We start from the raw sequence: 22,262 nt of genomic DNA on the forward strand, positions 1-22,262 counted from the left end.
AACTGAGTTGCTATAGCAGAGAGAGGGAGTATATACCCTGGGACTGCCCATGGGTGTAGCCAGAATTTTTTCTGCCTAGTGTCCTACTCCTGTAAGGGGCAGTATAACCCAATGGCTATGAATACCAGGAGCTGTGTCCATCAATGAATGAAAGAAAAAACATTTAGACTGCATTCTTTTTTTTTGCATTATCATAATATGTTTGTATCACACGTGACTGCAACGCAAGTAAACCTAGAGGAAAATGTGGTGTGCTGGCATTTTTTTTTTTTAAAAAACGGGTGCCTTAATGCACAGATACAATAAGCAAAATGTACCAGCACTATGAAGAGTCCCCCTACACCTCACACTTAAAGGGCGTGAATGGGCCTTTACAGCTTGGGAATACACCGGTTTAAAAAAAAAAAAAGTTTTAATGGTGTTTGTGTATTCTATTGCCTTATAAAGTAATGTTATTAAAGAAACTTTTTTCAGCTCATAGCATGTATGTAAATATAACTGGGAAGCGTGTGCAATGAGCAAAAATGCAGACTTTTACCAATTTCTATTATTACTGTGTGTATGCAAGGGGGAACATTTATATATACTGGGTGAAAGTGTTGTGCTGAGGTGAGACCAAAATCGAGCTCTTTGGCATAAACTCAACTCACTGTGTTTGGAGGAGGAGGTGGAATGTTGCCTATGACCCCAAGAACACATCCCAACTGTCAAACAAGCAGGTTAAACTTTGGGGGTGTTTTCTATTAAGGGGACAGGACAACTTCACCACAACAAAGGGACGATGGACGGCACCATGTACTGTCAAATCTTGGGTGAGAACCTCCTTCCCTCAGGCAGGGCATTGAAAATGAGTTGTGGATGGGTATTCCAGCATGACAATGACTCAAAACACACCCAAATACACGGCCAAGGGAACAAAGAAGTGGCTCAAGAAGAAGTCTCCAGACCCATAGAAAAAATGTAGAGGGGAGCTGAAGGTTTGAAAAGGAGTGGGAAAACAATCTCTCGGATGTGTGCAAACCTGGTGGCCAACTACAAGAAACATCTGACTTGTGATTGCCAACAAGGGTTTTGCCACCAAGTACTAAGTCATGTTTTGAGAAGGGGGTCAAATACTTATTTCAATGATTAAAATCAATTTATAACTTTTCTAAAAAGCTTTTTTCCTTTTTTTTTTTGTTATTCTGTCCCTCACTGTTAAAATAAACCTACCATAAAGCTGGTCAGCAGAGGTATACATTAAGTGCTCTAGAATTTCTTGGTAGAGGGCTATGCTGACTTGATAAAACACAGTGGACCAACACCAGCAGATGACATGGCTCCTCAAATCATTAGAGACTGTGGATACTTTACACTGGACTTCATGCAACTTGAGTTCTGTGCCTCTCCACTCCTCCTCTAGACTCTGGGACCTTGATTTCCAAATGAAACGCCAAATTTTCCACAGCCCGTGATGATTTGGGGAAAAAAATCCCTCATCGCCGCTATTACTAATAAAAACCAAAAATAAAAAGTTCAAAAATCTATCCCATAGTTTGTAAACGCTATAACTTTTGCGCAAATTAAAATACTCTTTTTGGGATTTTTTTTTTTTTTACCAAAAATATGAATGTTTTATAGCAGAAAGTAAAAAATAGTGTTTTTTCAAAAATTGTCACTCTTTTTTGTTTATAGCACAAAATCTAAGAACCGCAAAGGTGATCAAATACCACCAAAAGAAAGCTTCATTTGTGGGAAAAAAGGACATCAATTTTATTTGGGTACAGCATCGCACGACAGCACAATTTTTCGTTTAAGTAATGCAGTCCCAAATCACAAAAAATAGCCTGGTCATTAAGGGGGTAAATCCTTTTGGAGCTGAAGTGGTTAAAGGAGTTCTCTCCTCTGGGATTATTGTCTATGCTACTAATTTACAGTGTGACTTCTTTTTTTGTGTTCACTGGCTCAATGCACAAATTGTGTGATGCGCATTTATTCGCTGCTCCAGTTTAATTTATCTTAATTCTCATGCTGTGTGGGGATACCACCAATCATTGTTCTCATGCCGTGTGGGGATACCACCAATCATTGTTCTCATGCCGTGTGGGGATACCACCAATCATTGTTCTACTATAGGTTTTCTGATACAACAAAGCGATGTTCAATTTACTTTGTATTGCTTGATAAAATAACAAACACTCTGCTTGGGAATAAAAAAATAGGTGAAAAGGCAAACAGGAAGAATAGACTAACGGACAAGACAAGAAGAAAAGAAGGACAGATAGAAAGGACAGTAAAATGTAGAATACATAAGTGATGGAAAATAACGGGTTTGGTTGTGACAACAAAGATTCACCACTAGATGGCGCTAGAAGAGCTGTGAATTCTATACATTCCCCAATGCAGCATTTGCTGCTTGTGCATATTAGGAGCGCAGACAGATCTAAAATTTCTCTGTGGAATTTGGTGACATTTCCAAAAAATGTTCCATCGAAGGATGACGAGTTATTAACAAAAAGAGAAATAACACTAAGCCTAAAAGTATGTCCTTACCTCTATATATGTCAGTGTAATTAAAGTAGAAGCACTCCATCTACATATAACCCTGAGTGGAAGGCTCTTTTACAGGAACAGAGTTGAACAGTACTGAGCTCCAGCGTGATGCTAATCAGATGTAAGTTTGATAAATTATACACCACAGACACTCCTCTCTGTACTTCTACTAGGATTGGAAAATGCATTTCACTTGCTTTTCCATTCTCCATGCTATGTTTTATTCACATTTTTCTTACAAGTTAATGTTTTAATGCAAAAGACCACCAGTCTAGAACATTCAGTTACCTTGAATGATCATGCCATATGGATAAGAAAAGAAACGTCTGTTACCTGAAAATTATACTATAGACCCAAAGGCCAAAAACTGGTGCATGCTGGGAGTTGTACTTCAATACCACCACCAGGGAATATGCAGGAAAATTACTGCCTCTAAAATTTCTATCAGCATTTAAAACTAGTAAATTCTTTTTGTTCAACCATAGGTTTGAATGAAATAAAAAAAAAAACTGACTCAATTTCCTCATCCACAATATTGTTGTGGATGGGAAATCCTCCCCGCTAAGCTATTGTATTCTGACAGTATGGAGACTTCCCAGCTGTCAGAATAGTCAGAATACACTGATCAGCACATCTGGCTATAGCTGGGGGCTCTGATCAAGCAGAAATTTTCCAACAGGGCTATTGCACACAAGTCGATTCGTAGATCCGTAGATCGACTTCTGTACAACCACCCTGTCCATAACATAGATCAAAATTTGGCTGGTCCTTGCAGAATTTCACTCCATATATAAAACCTACTTTAGATTCATTCACTAAACGGCAAAGTGCAGGGATTCATAAAATACAATAAACAGAAAATGCTCTTTCCCTGAGATATGTATGATTGGTTGCTGTGGGTTACTACACTTTGATCTTGTGATCGTTGCACCACTTTAAAGCAAACCTGTACATCGCTTGGATTAGGATAAGTAACAGGTTTACTTTATGGCAGGCTCTTTCCAACATTGCATCAGGGCCAGTGCCAGCAATAGGCAGTTCAGGCAGCTGCCTTTACGGTGCCAGATAGGGTGGTAGTAAAATCCCAATCCCCAGCCACTTGCTAGGAATCTGAATTTTTAAAATACTTGTCTTCTGTTCAGGGCTGGGACAAGGTGCGGCTGAGAGAGGAATGGACACACTGCAGGAGTGGGGCACCAGCTTGGGTAAGTTCCACACAGTGTACTCACACACTCCGCTTCCTTCCCAACGGCTTTCACAGGACCCTGCATATCTTCTTAACTCCCGCCCCTTCAGTGACAGCCTCATTTGCTGGCCACTCAAGCTTGTCCTTTCAGGGTGGAGGGTGGCACACTCTCGGATTAGCCAAGGGTGCCATACATCAATCACACTGACCCTGCCTCTGGCTTGTCACATAGCAGCATGGAATGTGTCAGTGTGGAGCAGAACTGACTTCAACTCACCAAAATCTCCAACCATGTCTCTTCCGGTGACTCTCCAGCAGCAATAAATGGAGATTTCAATGAATTGGCTGTTTTCACAGAACACCGGCAGCATATACACTACAGTATAAGACTACAGTATACGACCGGCAGCATATACACTACAGTATATTGACAAGGAGGGTAAGGAGGAAAAAAGTTGGCGCTGCCTTGGAGGCGGCCATGTTGTTGGTTACTAGCGGGCGGACTAACAATATCCACTCAAATGTTCACTTATATCGTGTACCGTGGTGTATACGCTGCCGGTGTTCTGTGAAAACAGCCAACTTGTCGAAATCTTCAATGCTGTAGAGTCACTGGAAGAGATGTGGTTGGAGATTTTGGCGAGTTGGAGTTTCCGGCAGAACACCGGTAAATGTGAAGCACTACTGAACAAGAGATGGAGGAGGGCTCCTAGTCTCATCTATGCCAACATGCTCTCAACAGATCGATCCAAACATGTTCAGCAAGGACATTCTACGTGACGGTGAGCCACAATTGTCGTTTGGTGTCACTTCCTTTCACACTGAAAAGTAAAGGAAGTGTGTTCTGTGCAAACATCTGATAGCTGTAAAGGGGAGGGCAGCTAAAATTAGTGAGCACTATGTAAAGACATAACAAATCAGGACATCTGAACATCTCCCAACTAATGTTTAATGCATTCTTTTCTTTCTATTTTTAGCAAACTTTGTACATAATTTGTTTAATTTTAAGGCTCATTAAAACCATATAAGTGCACCCAAGTGCACATGTTTTTTGTGCATTTTCAGCACCCTATTAATTTAAATTGGCTGGCAAACACAAAAGGAGAACAGCAAGCACACATTTTTAAATGGCACCACACCAAACCCCATAGCACTGAGGTATTTTGCTTTCTGGTGGCTTCATATGCATGGGGTGCCATTAGGAATTAATAATGTCTGCAGATGGCAGTGCATTTCTGTGCAGTGTGGGAATACGCATGCATCCATGCATGTTCCTGCACTGCACTTTATCTGAACAAGCCCTTAGGATTAGGGATGTTTAGGTGAATTTTCTCCTTTTCACTTGAAGGGCTCATTTACACCAAATGTGTTGTGCTGTGTTGATCTGCATTGATCAACACAGGTTTGACACAAAAACTCAGAGAAAACAACTGTTCTCTATGTTTCCTATTCACACCATACATGAGTGTTGGTGTGTGTCATGTAAAAATGCAGTATGTCTCCATTTTTATTACAGCCCAACACACATTGCAATAGCACATATAGTTGAATGAACTATCTTTCAATAAATGTTAAAAAAAAAAAATTAAACAGTGCAGTGCATTTAACATATTGCACTGCCCCTCTACAACACACACCAGCAGGCATACATCAAATGGACCATAAAGAGTGCTCACAGGTATGAATAAACCCCAAATACTAGTACCGTCTCACTTTCTCTCCACCAGTTACAGCATCTCTCACCTACCTCTCTTTGGTCATGATGCCTTTCTGCTGCAAAAAACACCTTTGCTTGTGTAGACAAAAATCCTTGCACTGGCCCTGCATTGCATCATCTGCATTTGGTTATATTGTTTTTTTATTTTCACTGGTTGAACTAGATGGACTTGTATATTTTTTCAACCTAACTACATATACTATAGAACTATATATAATTGATTGTCCTTATGCATGGACACATCATTTACTGAACTGGATGCCTATTTGAGTAGCTGTTTATGCACACTACACAGTCCAGAATCTCACTGCATAGAAGAGGGAGGCCCACTCAATCCATATGTCACCAGTTTTACAGCCATCCTGCATTAACAGCCCAGAAGCTTACCACTGTGTTTGTAGGGTCCACCTTCAGCACCTCTGTGAAGAACTTGTGAGCTTCTGCAAAGTTATTCTGACCAAGGTGTTGGAAAGCCCTGAAAGATGAAATGTTATATGTAGATAAGCACGCACTGTGGATGTAAATTCTGAGCAAGCATGTCAGCAATTTAAAAGGTTAACTGCACATTTAGGGCTCATTCACACTAGAAACGACACGTCTACTGCATGTTTTTTCAATGCAAGTATGTATGCATTTGATGTGAGTTTTTATGCTCATTAACATGCAGTTGACACGCGGTTTTCTATCTGCATTTGTCCTGTGAGGTCACTTCCTTCTTTTCTTTTTCTCTGGGCCTCTATGTGTACCTTTATTAGTGCCTTTGCCTAAGTTTGCATGCAATTTTGCATGTTTGCGATGTGGAAAAATGCAGCATGCTCTACTTGACTGCACTGCAATAATGTGCACTATGCCCCCAGGAATACCTTGATTTTGGACTGTCTATGTAGATGCATCCCACTGAGTTAGGTGTGAATATGCCCTTAGTTAATTGTTTTTTTTTTTTTAATAATCCCCCCCAACCTGGAGTGGATCCTACCTGGGATTTTTCTACCCTTCAACCCTCATCTAGTGATTTGTGCTTCGACAAGATCATAGCTGGCTCCTACTTCCAGCTGCACATGCGCATCACAGCCTCATTCTTTTCGTGTGGGTGGGCTGATGGGGGCAGAATGAATACGGCTTACTCATAGAAAAGAATAGGGCGGTGGCAGGCATGTGCAATACAAAAAAGAAACCTGTCAGGAGTTTGTTGAAAGAAAGATTCAGAGGGAAAATACAGCAAGTCCCCTACTTACGAACGAGTTCTGTTCCTGGAGCTTGTTCGTAAGTCCAACAGAGATTATTGTTTGCAGACATTGGCTGTGGGGGCTGATCAGTGTGTTCTGGCGGGGGGAGTCCCCCAGTCAGAACACAATAGCACAGCTAGGGGGAAATCGCTGCACCAACATTGCTTGTGTTAGTACAGCGATCTGTCAGTTTTTTTTGTTCAGCCCGCTGGGCACACGTTCGCTTCTTTGAAAGTTTGCAACTCGAAGGTTCATATGTAGGGGACTTACTGTAGAGAGAAAGATAAGGATTATCCCAGGTGGGCTGCACTCAGAGGCAGAAGGGATTTATTAAAAGACACATTTCTTAAAGAGGAACGCATCTTTAAGCCTCTAAAATTAGAAGAGCTGCCTCATAGCAGGTAGTCTTTCTGCTATAACCTATATTAAGTTCCACTTATCTGGAAGAAGCCCATGTAGGCCCTAATTTAAAAATTCTAAGCAACAGCCATTAAAATAAATTTAAATAAATCGGTGAAGTCACTGGGCCTTGCTGCAGGATTTTGAAAAAATTCAGAATCCCAAATCTTGAGTGAAGATGCTCCAGCACTGTATAGAAGTGAATTTTCATGGGGTTTGGGATCCATAGCCTTCCTGAATCTCGTGACAGGGCTCAGCAACGTCCCTCTCACCGGTCTCGCTCCTGTAGGAAGCTAGGGTGTAAGGCAAATATTTTTTACATTTTTCGTTCAATTGGGTTTCACTTAGTGTTTTTAAGGTGGTCGAGGGCCTCCAGCTAACTTGCTTTCCATGCAAAATCGACTTTAATTAAAAACCTACCCTCTGCAAGCCCCTATGAAACCAAGGATTTGTCTTCCCTGATTTCAAGGCTAAGCCCTCTTTGCACTCCATTCTCCTATACAGAGACGGCACCCTTACTAGTCACTTTTTGTGGACAGGGATTTGGGAGGTAAGAGGGGCCTAGTTCCAAAGTCAGGGAAGTCAATCCTTCAGTAAGTGGAAACTGATTTAAAGGCATGGTTCATTTTTACCAAACTGCCTAAACAGTTAAGGGGGTATACCTATATAAAACAAAAAAAACAAACTGTGCAGTGCAGGAGCAAGCTCTTTCTCTGACTCAACCCCCCTCTTTGATGTGGTAGCTCTAAACTCAGCATCCGAGAGCTCACTCCTCTCATGGTGAAGGTGAGCACTAACAGATGGGAGTGTCTTAACAATGTCATAGCAACAAGGCAGGATGGGATGGCAAGGGCATTAATCAACCTTGGACAAAGTTGCACAATTTGATTTTATCTACAGAGAAAATAGTTTTTGGTTTATAGTGCAAACAATAAAAAACACAATAGTGATCAAATATCACCAAAAGAAAGCTCTATTTGTGGAAACAAAAATGATTTGGGTACAGTGTTGCACGACTGTGCAATTGTCAATTAAAGTAACGCAGTGCAGTATAGCAAAAAATGGCCTGGTCAGGAAGGAGGGGGGGGGGGGAGAATTAATCACCTGGAGGTCAAGTGGTTAAATTACAAACCTCACTACATTAGCGCTTTAAGGATAGTTATAGAGACAATTTCAGGAGAAAAAATGTTTTTTTTAATTTTATCAGTATGATGCCTGGAGTGAGCAGACACCACACATGAGCCAATTTAGGAACAGATTTGTTTTTCTTCTTAAGGGATTGAATGCATAAGGTGGTATCCTTGGCATTAGCTGTGCTGGAAGTATACTAAGCCTTATGGCAAAACACACATGAGAATGTAGCAAAGTGTTTGCTTTGCATTGTATACAGTAAACCCCCCTCCATTGCAGGGGTTACGTTCCGGACCCAGCCGCGAAAAGTGAAATTCCGCGAAATAGAAAAACCCTATTAAAATGCATTGTAGGCATGTTTTTTTTACTGTCACTGTACGAGTAAAAGCATTTTAAGGTCTTTAAACACACTTTTAAAACAATAGAAACTCATTTAAACACATAAAAGATACTAAGAGACAAAGCAAGAGCTATGGAAAACACAAAAATATTTCATTTTTAATGATTTATATAGTAAAATAACATTACAAAAAAAAACACAAATTACCGGGACCGCAAAAACTGAACCGCGATGGAGCGGGGGATTACTGTATAGCTAAAATGAACACAGACCAGCACTATATGCTGACACTGAAGTCCTCAATTAATTCAACAGCTAAGAGGACACAGCACACACAAAAAAAGAATACTACAAAAGATAAGCCAATAATAAATATGTCAATGTGCTTACCGGTTCATCAAAACAATAATTTTCTTCTCTGGCTCATCTTTATTAACTAGATTCTGTATTACATTTTCAGCATCCTGAAAGTACTTGTCAGCAGTTTTTATGTCTCCAATCTAAGGAACAGAAAAGAAAACTATGAATTCTCCAATAAAAATATATTATAAACATAAAGAAGAATTCCTGGGGTCAGACCTTTATCAGACTGGACTGGGTGATGACGGGGGGACAAAATGATCAGACAAGATGGGAAACTGCCTACATGCGATAATTCATTTTTAGTATTCAAAGCAACCTCACCCATCCATCCACATCTCCGTGCTTTATTTTGTTGGGAAATTACTTTGACAAAACCCCCCCCCCAGGATTTCCAGCCATGGCCATCTTGAGTAAGGGCAGATAATTCATGTAACATTTACTTCCTGGAGTCCATCTGCCACTAGCTGAGGCATGCAGACAGGAAAGTGTGCCTAATCAAGAAATCTCCTCTGGATAAAAGTCGTACGGACCTGACAGCGAGGGGTTTTACACACATTCTCGGTTGCTTAAGCCATCAGGATTGTGTGTGAATCGGACAAGCAGACTCCTGCCTGTCAGGTGGAAGCATTCAGGGCGGATGCGCTGCAGCCCAATTGCTCCCACACACCCATGTTACCAGCGACCCCACCAATTATCCTGGGCTCCGCTTGCCCACTTGCTGTCGCTTGGAAGAGGGGAGGGAGCAGAGTAGACCTTCTCCTTGTTGCGCACCCGGAAAGCAACGTGTTTGATGTCACTTCCGGGTTGGCCTCTCAGTGTCCCTGGCCAGCATGGCTGGGAAAGGATGTAATACATTGCAATCTGCATTCAGTGGAGCTCAGGGGAGACATCCTGGGTCTTTTAGGTAGTGGATGTCTCATTAAAGGAACCAGTCACCAAAAAATCACCACATAGGGGACTTTTTGTGAAAAAAAAGTTAAGTAAAAAATAATAAGAATTTTAATAGTAAAAAATTTAAGCTAAAACGCAAGCACATAAAATGCCCCCCAAATTTTTTTCAGGCCCCCACCCCCACATATATGCTTGTTAGAATGTAAACGCATGCATTAGGGGCGCCTACGCATGAAAAAACAGATTGTGAAACACGTTACATATTACTGTGCATGCTGGAGTGAGAGCAATATTTCTAGCTCCAGACCTCCTCTAACACTAAACTGATGACCTATAGTGTCGCCTATGTAAAATATAGGGTACTGAAGTTTGTCACCATTTCACAGGCGCACACAAATTTAAGGTTTGATATGTTGGGTATCTATTTACTTAGTGCAACCTCATTCTTTTATATTTTACCAAAATGTTGGGTACTTTATTGCATTTTTGTGCCCTAAAGTTTATTTTTTACTAATATTTTGCATTTCTTAGACCTTTGAAGAAATATTGTGTGAGATAAAAAATAGGAACTACCACTATTTTTTTCTCTAGGGTGTCTGCTTTCGGAAAATGTATAATGTTTTGGGGATTTTATGTAAACTTAAGGGCTAAAATGATTTAGAAGCTTGTGTGCAAAAAAAGAAAAAAAAAAAAAAAAACAGCTGTGGCAGCTAAAGGGTTAAAACAAGTAAATATAATATACCTTTATATCTATTTACTAATGCTAGCAGCATAGGAATTAAAAATAATTCAATATTAACTAGTCTTACATATATAGCTTGGTATAAAATATTTTATTATTTTATTGAAAAACAAGTCATTTTTGTAAATATTTTATTATACCTTTTCATGTGACAACACTGAAGAAATGACACTTTGCTACAATGTAAAGTAGTGAGTGCACAGCTTGTATAACAGTGTAATTTTGCTGTCCCCTCAAAATACCTCAACACACAGCCATTAATATTTAAACAGCTGGCAACAAAAGTGAGTACACCCCTAAGTGAAAATGTCCAAATTGGGCCCAAAGTGTCAATAGTTTGTGTGGCCACCATTATTTTCCAGCACTGCCTTAACCCTCTTGGGCATAGAGTTCACCAGAGCTTCACAAGTTTCCACTGGAGTCCTCTTCCACTCCATGACGACATCACAGAGCTGGTGGATGTTAGAGACCTTGCGCTCCTCCACCTTCCGTTTGAGGATGCCCCACAGATGCTCAATAGGGTTTAGGTCGGGAGACATGCTTGGCCAGTCCATCGCCTTTACCCTCAGCTTCTTTAGCAAGGCAGTGGTCATCTTGGAGGTGTGTTTGGGGTCGTTATGTTGGAATACTGCCCTGCTGCCCAGTCTCTGAAAGGAGGGGATCATGCTCTGCTTCAGTATGTCACAGCACATATTGGCATTCATGGTTCCCCCAATGAACTGTAGCTCCCCAGTGCTGGCAGCACTCATGCAGCCCAAGACCATGACACTCCCACCACCATGCTTGATTGTAGGCAGGACACACTTACTTGTCTTTGTACTCCTCACACACATCTGAACTAAATATGTTTATCTTGGTCTCATCAGACCACAGGACGTGGTTCCAGTAATCCAAGTCCATAGTCTGCTTGTCTTCAGCAAACTGTTTGCGGGCTTTCTTGTGCACCATCTTTAGAGAGGCTTCCTTCTGGGATGACAGCAATGCAGACCAATTTTTTTGCAGTGAGCGGCGTATGGTTTGAGCACTGATAGGCAGACTTCTCACCCCTTCAACCTCTGCAGCAATGCTGGCAGCACTCATACATCTATTTCCCAAAGACAACCTCTGGATAGGACGCTGAGCACGTGCACTCAACTTCTTTGGTTGACCATGGCGAGGCCTGTTCAGAGTGGAACCTGTCCTGTTAAATCGCTGAATGGTCTTGGCCCCTGTGCTGCTGCTAAGTTTTAGGGTCTTGGCAATCTTCTTGTAGCCTAGGCCATCTTTATGTAGAGCAGCTATTCTTTTTTTCAGATCCTCAGAGAGTTCTTTGCCATGAGGTGCCATGTTGATCTTCCAGTGACCAGTATGAAAATGAGTGAGAGCGATAACACCAAATTTAACACACCTGCTCCCCATTCACACCTGAGACCTTGTAACACTAACGAGTCACATGACACTGGGGAGGGAAAATGGCTAATTGGGCCCAATTTGGACATGTTCACTTAGGGGTGTACTCACTTTTGTTGCCAGCGGTTTAGACATTAGACAGCTGTGCGTTGAGTTATTTTGAGGGGACAGCAAATTTACACTGTTATACAAGCTGTACACTCACTACTTTACATTGTAGCAAAGTGTCATTTCTTCAGTGTTGTCACATGAAAAGATAGAATAAAATATTTACAAAAATGTGAGGGGTGTACTCACTTTGTGAGATACTGTATATTGAATTTTATGTATGTCATACATGGGTTGGACAAAATTATGGAAACAAGTATTGTAAAAGAACAAAACTTTTTACCCAGTATGGTGTTGGACTGCCTTTGGAATCCAAGACGGTTTGAATTCCCCTGGGAATTGACAAATACAGCTGCAAGAAAAAGTATGTGAACCCTTTGGAATGATATGGATTTCTGCACAAATTGGTCATAAAATGTGATCTGATCATCATCTAATGCCCCGTACACACGTGCAGATTATCTGAAGACTTTTGTCTGCAGACTTACCAAAACCATATAATATGAGGTCAAACCTAAACACTTTCAATTTGTATGCAATCCGGCAGGCCCTTGCACTACATAGAAAAGGTAAATCTGAAGACAAAAGTCTTCAGATAATCTGCACGTGTGTACGGGGCATAAGTCACAACAATAGACAATCACAGTCTGCTTAAAATAATAACACACAAAGAATGAAATGTTGCCATGTTTTTATTGAACACACCATGTAAACATTCACAGTGCAGGTGAAAAAAGTATGTGAACCCCTAGACTAATGACATCTCCAAGAGATAATTGGAGTGAGATGTCAGCCAACTGGAGTCCAATCAGTCAATCCTGAGATTGGAGGTGTTGGTTACAGCTGACCTGCCCTATAAAAAACACACACCAGTTCTGGGTTTGCTTTTCACAAGAAGCATTGCCTGATGTGAATGATGCCTCGCACAAAAAGCTCTCAGAAGACCTACAATTAAGAATTGTTGACTTGCATAAAGTTGGAAAGGGTTATAAAAGTATCTCCAAAAGCCTTGCTGTTCATCAGTCCACGGTAAGACAAATTGTCTATAAATGGAGAAAGTTCAGCACTGCTGCTACTCTCCCTAGGAGTGGCCGTCCTGTAAAGATGACTGCAAGAGCACAGCGCAGACTGCTCAATGAGGTGAAGAAGAATCCTAGAGTGTCAGCTAAAGACTTACAAAAGTCACTGGCAAATGCTAACATACCTGTTAGAGAATCTACAATACATAAAGCACTAAACAAGAATGGATTTCATGGGAGGATACCACAGAGGAAGCCACTGCTGTCCAAACAAAACATTGCTGTACGTTTACAGTTTGCACAAGAGCACCTGGATGTTCCACAGCAGTACTGGCAAAATATTCTGTGGACAGATGAAACCAAAGTTGAGTTGTTTGGAAGAAACACACAACACTATGTGTGGCGAAAAAGAGGCACAGCACACCAACATCAAAACCTCATTCCAACTGTGAAGTATGGTGGTGGGGGCATCATGGTTTGGGGCTGCTTTGCTGCGTCAGGGCCTGGACGGATTGCTATCATCGAAGGAAAAATGAATTCCCAAATTTATCAAGACATTTTGCAGGAGAACTTAAGGCCATCTGTCTACCAGCTGAAGCTCAACAGAAGATGGAACAGGACAATGACCCAAAGCATAGAAGTAAATCAACAACAGAATGGCTTAAACAGAAGAAAATACGCCTTCTGAAGTGGCCTGACCTCAACCTGATTGAGATGTTGTGGCATGACCTCAAGAAAGCGAATCATACCGGACTTTCCAAGAATATTGCTGAACTGAAACAGTTCTTTAAAGAGGAATGGTCAAGAATTACTCCTGACCATTGTGCACAACTGATCTGCAACTACAGGAAACGTTTGGTTGAAGTTATTGCTGCCAAAGGAGGTTCAACCAGTTATTAAATCCAAGGGTTCACATACTTTTTCCACCTGCACTGTGGATGTTTATATGGTGTGTTCAATAAAAACATGGCAACATTTCATTCTTTGTGTGTTATTAAGCAGACTGTGATTGTCTATTGTTGTGACTTAGATGATGATCAGATCACATTTTATGACCAATTTGTGCAGAAATCCATATCATTCCAAAGGGTTCACATACTTTTTCTTGCAGCTGTACAAGTCTTGGATGGTGGATGATGTAATCAGATACCATTCTTCATGCAAAAATCCAGGTCATAATCCTGTGCAATGTCCTTTTGTCTCTTTCGGTCAGTTGGCCATGTTGACCGCGCTTATGCTGATCAGATGACGTTTTCCCAGACACTGTATATGCCATCATAACCTTTGATACTGTACCTTGCAACACCGCAAATAAATTGGCAACTGCAGTCACAGAGGCACCAGCTAAGCGGGCACCAACAATTTGCCCTTTTTGAAACTCCATAAGCTCTGACATGACTCCGCATTACTAGCAGCGCACACAATGAATGACAAAAGCGAGGCTTCCCACCAGTTAGCTAAGTGTCTCATCACACAGCGGAAGCAAAATAATATAACATCACTTACACTTTCAACGTGAAAGATGTTGTCACTTTCACACCTGCAAATCATGTAGTCTTTCCATATTTTATTCCAACCCCTGTACACACTGATGCTTGGAATGTTGTAATGATAGAGTGATAGGATACCTGAGGGACCTGCACAGTTAACCACATCTGTTTTGATGTGTATGTAAATTTTTTCTTTTGTACACGTTGTAACTTTGTTGTAGAAATGCAATAAAAATGTATCGGATTAAAAAAAAAAAAAAAAAAGAGCTAATGTTGGGCAGCCATGGCTTGCAATTCTCATGCTCCAGGCCTAGCCTTTAACTCAACTTCCTGATAATACGCATGTTACCTCGCCCAATTTCGCTGTAGCTTACTAACTAGATCCTTACAAGCCCACCTTTTCTCTCTGACATAAGGCTGTAGGATTTTTTTGCCAAGACATAGATTGCCCATTGTAACGGCTTTAGTGGGTTAATTCCCTCACCGACCTTTAGGATATTACTATAATTCACAGTTTTGGGAATCTACGCCTAAACGAGTTCACGTGAGTGTGACGGGAATTACCTACCAAATTATCAAAAGCCGCATGGCATTGCCTATATGTTTTTCCTCATTTAACGTTATTCTTATCTGTTCCCCTAGTTAGAATGGGAATGATCCTTAAAGAGGTTGTAAACCCCAATTTTTTTTTTTTTTTTTACCCTGATAGAGAAACACATAATGAGCTAGTATGCATCGCATACTAGCTCATTATGAAATACTTACCTTAGAACGAGCCCCCGCCGTGCCGCCCGCTTACCTCTATGACGGGCAAAATGTTCAGTCGCCCGTCTTCCGGGATCACGGCATCCGGCCATCTGATTGCCCGGAGCCGCGGCGACGTCACTTCCGCCGACGGTCACGGCATGGGGCTCTGAAGGAACGGCACCAGCTGCCGTTCCTTCAGAGCGCATGCGCCAGTGATGTCACTGGCTGCATGTAAGGTAAATATCTCCTAAACGGTGCATGTTTAGGAGATATTTACAGTACCTATAGGTAGCCTCATCATAGGCTTACCTATAGGTACAACTTGCAGAAGAGGGTTTACTTCCTCTTTAACCTGTTTCTATAACAATCTACATGCTGATTATTATATGGAATTGGAATTCCTTGAAACCCAAATAAAACATTTTGGAAATATAAAATAGTTAATGTTGATTGAGAGAGTTTAGTTCCATTTTAATCACTTCAAACAGCCATCTTATTAAATAAACTAGACATCAATGTACACCATTAAGCCATAACATTCCACTTTCATGGATGGCAGTAGAGTCAAACCTGATTGGCTTTTATTTGTTAGACTAAATCATGATATTTCTTTGCGCTGCCTTATACAAGAGGCCCCAACTAATTAAAGTGGAACTTAACTCTTCCAATCAACATTGATAATTTTGAATCCTCATGCTGCTAGCATTAGTAAATAGATATGAAAGTATATCATTATCTTCTAGATTGTAAGCTCCAACGAGCAGGGCCTCTAATTCCCCCTGTATTGTAACTGTATTGTCTTCCCTCATCTTGTAAAGCGCTGCACAAACTGCTGGCACTATATAAATCCTATATAATAATCAAATTTACTTGTTTTCGTCATACATCCTAGGAGTCTTCAGGAGAGATTTTTTTTTATGCTAAGCCCACTCTCCTTCATACATACTTGAGCTAATGGGCAGATGGATTCCAGGAAGTAAATGCTACATGAATCATTTGCGCCCTTTCTCAAGAAGGCCACTGCCAGAAATGATAGGGGGTGTTTTCAAAGTGATTCTCAACAAAATAAAGCATTGAGACATGGATGGATGAGAGAGTTTGATTTGAGTATTAAATAATTTTTGGTTTAGGTGCTCAGATACAGTGAAGATTCAATTTAACAAATGAACCAGCACCACTAGATGTGCAGGACAAGGACTGCCAAGCAAACTACTACAATCTCAACTGTCCCTGAAAACATCTTACTCCACATGTGATTAGGGGTGGTTAACGCAGTTTTTATTTAGCATGTGTTATTGACATATTACCCGGGCCAAGCTGGATACTTTATAACATATTTGGACTAGAACAATGCTCATTTTTAACTGCTTCTCATGTGTTACATGAGAAGGATGTTCATACAGTTCTACTTTTATGATTGTTTTGTTAATTATATGAGAGATTTGTAGTTTTATATAGATTTTCAGTTTATCAATAAAGCATTGAGGTTACTTACAGTGCCGTGCGAAAGTATTCGGCCCCCTTGAACTTTTTGACCTTTTGCTACATTTCAGGCTTCAAACATGAAGATATAAAACTGTAATTTTTTGTGAAGAATCAACAAGTGGGACACAAACATGAAGTGGAACTAAATTTATTGGATATTTCAAACTTTAACAAATAAAAAACTGAAAAATTGGGCATGCAAAATTATTCAGCCCCCTTAAGTTAATAGCTTGGGGTATGTCTCTATCAGTTTTGCACATCGAGAGACTGAAATTTTGCCCATTCCTCCTTGCAAAACAGCTCGAGCTCAGTGAGATTGGATGGAGAGCGTTTGTGAACAGCAGTTTTCAGTTCTTTCCACAGATTCTCAATTGGATTCAGGTCTAGACTTTGACTTGGCCATTCTAACCTGGATATGTTTATTTGTGAACCATTCCATTGTAGATTTTGCTTTACGTTTTAAATCATTGTCTTGTTGGAAGACAAATCTCCGTCCCAGTCTTAGGTCTTTTGCAGACTCCATCAGGTTTTCTTCCAGAATGGTCCTGTATTTGGCTCCATCCATCTTCCCAATTTTAACCATTTTCCCTGTCCCTGCTGAAGAAAAGCAGGCCCAAACCATGATGCTGCCACCACCATGTTTGACAGTGGGCATGGTGTGTTCAGGGTGATGAGCTGTGTTGCTTTTACGCCAAACATAACGTCTTGCATTGTTGCCAAAAAGTTCGATTTTGGTTTCATCTGACCAGAGCACCTTCTTCCACATGTTTGCTGTGTCTCCCAGGTGGCTTATGGCAAACATTAAACGACACTTTTTATGGATATCTTTAAGAAATGGCTTTCTTCTTGCCACTCTTCCATAAAGGCCAGATTTGTGCAGTATACGACTGATTGTTGTCCTATGGACAGAGTTTCCCACCTCAGCTGCAGTTCATCCAGAGTGATCATGGGCCTCTTGACTGCATCTCTGATCAGTCTTCTCCTTGTATGAGCTGAAAGTTTAGAGGGACGGCCAGGTATTCGTAGATTTGCAGTGGTCTGATACTCCTTCCATTTCAATATTATCGCGTGCACAGTGCTCCTTGGGATGTTTAAAGCTCGGGAAATCTTTTTGTATCCAAATCCGGCTTTAAACTTCTCCACAACAGTATTTCGGACCTGCCTGGTGTGTTTTTTGTTCTTCATGATGCTCTCTGCGCTTTAAACGGACCTCTGAGACTATCACAGTGCAGGTGCATTTATACGGAGACTTGATTACACACAGGTGGATTCTATTTATCATCATTAGTCATTTAGGTCAACATTGGATCATTGAGAGATCCTCACTGAACTTCTGGAGAGAGTTTGCTGCACTGAAAGTAAAGGGGCTGAATAATTTTGCACGCCCAATTTTTCAGTTTTTTATTTGTTAACAAAGTTTGAAATATCCAATAAATGTGGTTCCACTTCATGATTGTGTCCCACTTGTTGTTGATTCTTCACAAAAAATTACAGTTTTATATCTTTACATTTGAAGCCTGAAATGTGGCAAAAGGTCGCAAAGTTCAAGGGGGCTGAATACTTTTGCAAGGCACTGTATGTATATGCAGTGGTGCAGACATTTTTCCAGGAACAACTGAAGTTGTAGTAATTATAGAAAAAACCCATCGGGTTGTTCTTTACACATACAAGTCCTGGTTCACATATGTGCGATGACAGACATCGCATGTGATTCAAAGCGCACTGCTCTGCAAATCACATGTGACGTCTGAGTGATGCGAATTCAGCCATACAGATTGTATGGCTGAATTTGCATCACATTCGGACACAACTAGCACAGAACCCTTTTTTGGGTCCGCACCAGAATCGGATCGCATGGATGTTCACATCTATGCAATCCGATTCATGTCCGAACTGACATTTCGCACTGCAGTATGCAAACTGATCTGGGGGTATTGTTAACTTTGTATTGACACCCCCAGCAATTCACATATGGCAGGGAGCTGCCTGCGAGCTGAATGTGATGCGGGAACCCGCAGTGGATTCGCTCATATATGTGAACTGGGACTGAGTCTTAGACCAGTAATATGTATCCTGACTCTGCTTATCACATGTAGTTATCAGAGTACAGATAAAATTTCACACTGGTTTGGGTTTCCATGATGGATACAGACACCAAGAAGAAAAGAGTTAATGTGATCTGGTGTGCCTTTATTTGCTGGTAAGCCAAATTACATAAGGAAGCTTAAAAGCGGCTTTCAGCTTCGATCATGTTAGTCAGAATTGGAAAACAGCAGGGGTGGTTCTTGCAGAACATCCGCAATTAATGAGGTAATAAGCAGTACGCAAAGTTTTTCCACTTTCACTAGTCCTCTGAAAGTCATGAAATTCAGCCAATAGGAAACAGCGAATAATATGCAAAATAACAATGCCACTAGTTATTTCCAGACATGGTGACAATATGAAATACAGACCAGTTTGAATGATAGTACAAACAGTAACTGCCTCAACCTATAACTGGCCTCAACACCAAGGAGCACATGGAAGGGCGATGCAACAAACCGAATTCTTCTAACAGGTCACGTTAAAAACAGGCGTTTACTTAGCACACATTTGAGTAAGCTGCAGAGGCTGTGATAAGGCATGCCAGTGTATGTCCTCCTACGTTGGAAGCTCTCAAAATGTATAGTTAGGACTGCAGATAATTCTGGGGTGCCTTGTCCCGGCCTCTGCAGCGTACGCATGTATTTGCAAATGTGTGCAAATTAAACCCCTGTCTTTAACGTGAACGGTTAGACAGGGACAATTTGGTTTGTTGCAGGCTGGCTGATAAGTTGAGCTGGGAATTTTTCTTTGTTTTTTTTTTGTAAGATTGATATTTTTATATTCCATCCAATGATCCGCTATCAAAATATCTGTGTCCAAGTGTATTTCAGAAGGTCCCACAAGGTCATACAAGTTACCCCAGATTTAGGAGTCACCCAAAAGTTAATGTGCAGGATGCTGGGCCCACTCACTGTCCAGTGCGTTAGGTCTACTGGGGACTTCAGCAGTGAGATGTAATACTTTCTGGCTATGTTCTTTCCCATCTTGAATTTTTGTGGTGCTGTATAGAAGCAAAAGTTGCTTTTCTATTTTTCACTACCTCATCTTCTCTTAGACTATGGCATATTCTTTACAACAGAAATGCACTTTGAAAGTGAAGTTCCACACATTCTTCTCCTCCCTCCTACTTTTGCTCAGCTCGTCTAGGCACAACTTGTGCATGCGCAATAGAAAGCCAGCTGTGAAGCCGCAGGAAGCCACAGCTGGCTTCTCACAAAATGGGGCACTGGATACCGGAAGACCTGCAAGGAACCAGCCCGGTTAGCGCTGGATTTCTCGGCTGGTAAGTGTCTTTTTATTAAAAGTCAGCACCTACAGTATTTGTAGCTGCTAACTTTAATTTTTTTTTATCTACTGGAGCTTCTCCTAAAGCATACTAAGTTACTCATCAAAACAAGATCCAATAATGAGCACTTCTGCCTTCAGATTCTTAAGGCTACTCACTACATCCACTTTTGGATTGATTTTGGACTGTCTCACCTTAATCTTAACTACCTCCCACACGGGCCATTGTAGATATACGGCCAGGTGGGAGTCTCATCCTTCTGAATGGACGTTCCGGAACGTCCTTCAGAAGGAGAGAGATCGCGGCGCCGCGGGCACGCGCAGCGGCGCGATCTCGATGTGCCTGTGTCCCTCGGACACAGAGCAACATCATTCGGCAGGAGGGCCCTATGATTGGCCCTCCTGATCACATGACGGCTGTGTCCAATCACAGCCGTCATGTAATGTAAATAGAGCCGTTGTAACGGCTTCGATCTCTTCTCCTCCTGACACATCCTGTCAGTGAGGAGAAGAGGGATGATCGGTGCTGCTGCGGGGGTGATCAGTGAGTATTTCTAATTACTCACTGATCACAGGGGGGGGTCTGTGCTGGTAATCAGAACATTGATTACCAGTGCAGCCCTGGGGGGGGGGGGGGGTGCCACTAAGCCACCAGGGATGCCCACCCATGACCACCAGGGATGCCCACTATGGCCACCAGGGATGGCAAGCAGGGCTCAGAGAGCCCCCCAGTGCCCTCCCTATCATGTTGCCCACCAATGCCATCTATCAGTGCTGCCCACCAGTGCCGTTATTGCCATCTATCAGTGCCACCCACCAGTGCCCATTATTGCCCACCAGTGCTGCCTATCAGTGCCCCCCATCAGTGCCGATCAGTGCCACCCATCAGTGCCGATCATTGCCGCCCAACAGTGCCACCTATCAGTGCCGCCAATCAGTGCCCATCAGTGCTGCCTATCAGTGCCCATCAGCGCTGACTATCAGTGCCCACCAATGCTGCATATCAGTGCTATCTATCAGTGCCACATATCAGTGCCCATCAGTGCTGCATATCAGTGCTACCTATCAGTGCCCATCAGTGCTGCATATCAGTGCCACCCCATCAGTGCCACCCCATCAGTGTCTCCTCATCAGTGCCTGTCAGTGCGGCATTATCAGTGCTCATCAGTGCAGGAAAAAACATATCTATTTACAAAATTTTATAACCTAAACAAAAAAACTTTTTTTTTTTTTTCAAACTTTTCAGTCTTTTTTTATTTGTGCACCAAAAAAGAAAAAACCTGACGGTGATCAAATACCACCAAAAGAAAGCTCTATTTGTGGGGAAAAAATGACACAAATTTGGTTTAGGTACAGCGTTGCATGGCCGTGCAATTGTCATTCAAATTGCAACAGCGCTAAAAGCTGAAAATTGGTCTGGGAAGGAAGGGGGTTTAAGTGCCCTGTATTGAGGTGGTTAATGACACTGACAAACACTAGGTTACCAAAAGTAGCATGCAAGCTGGATATACAGTTCAGTACTTTTCTATCTGTAGCATGCATCAACAGTTCTTGATGCACAATTGCTCATAGGGGAAAAAAAGGAATGGTTTAAATGGCCCCATCCTCATCAGATGGAATGAGTTTTGTTTTGTAAGGCAGTGGCCGTATTTAAAGCTTATGTTAGGCATTGCTATAATAGACCATTTATAGCTGTAACGTCTCTGAATACTTGAAAGTGAACTTCAAGAAAACCATTAAATACACAGATATGCTTAGTAGATTTGTATTTCTGACAATTCATTTAGGAGATTTACACAGTCCTATCAAACCGCACACCAAGGCATTCTTTGAATGTACACTTAGATGTGCATGCACAATAAAAAAAAAAAGTGTGCTCCTGAAGACGTCAAATGTGACAAAACGCGTAGGGAAGAATCAGAAGTGACTTCCCCATGCATGCATGACTGCTATTGATTCACATTGATTGATTGTAGTTTGTTTGATGACGATTGCTTCCTATATGCTTGTGTTTTTAACCTTTTAATAAAATGGAATATGGAAGGTTTTACACTATGAAAACGTGGCGCTCCTTTTTTCTTCTCTCTGAGCATCTGTCCAGGAGTGATGTGGTGTCCATTTATTCCCA

General features: G+C 41.4%; 1 protein-coding gene across 1 annotated transcript in view; it reads right to left on the reverse strand.

Moving 5' to 3' along the window:
- The window catches only part of TRAPPC12 (trafficking protein particle complex subunit 12), a 313,601-nt gene that overhangs the window by 8,457 nt on the left and 282,882 nt on the right, over positions 1 to 22,262 (reverse strand). Inside the window, exons 10-11 of the mRNA XM_082251892.1 lie at positions 8,922 to 9,031; positions 5,823 to 5,910 (exon numbers count right to left, since the gene is read on the reverse strand). Coding sequence (XP_082108018.1) covers positions 5,823 to 5,910; positions 8,922 to 9,031 — 198 coding nt within the window. The remainder of the gene's footprint in view (positions 1 to 5,822; positions 5,911 to 8,921; positions 9,032 to 22,262) is intronic.

This window comes from Pelophylax lessonae, assembly GCF_965119305.1.
Source record: "Pelophylax lessonae genome assembly, chromosome: 3".
Taxonomy (NCBI): domain Eukaryota; kingdom Metazoa; phylum Chordata; class Amphibia; order Anura; family Ranidae; genus Pelophylax; species Pelophylax lessonae.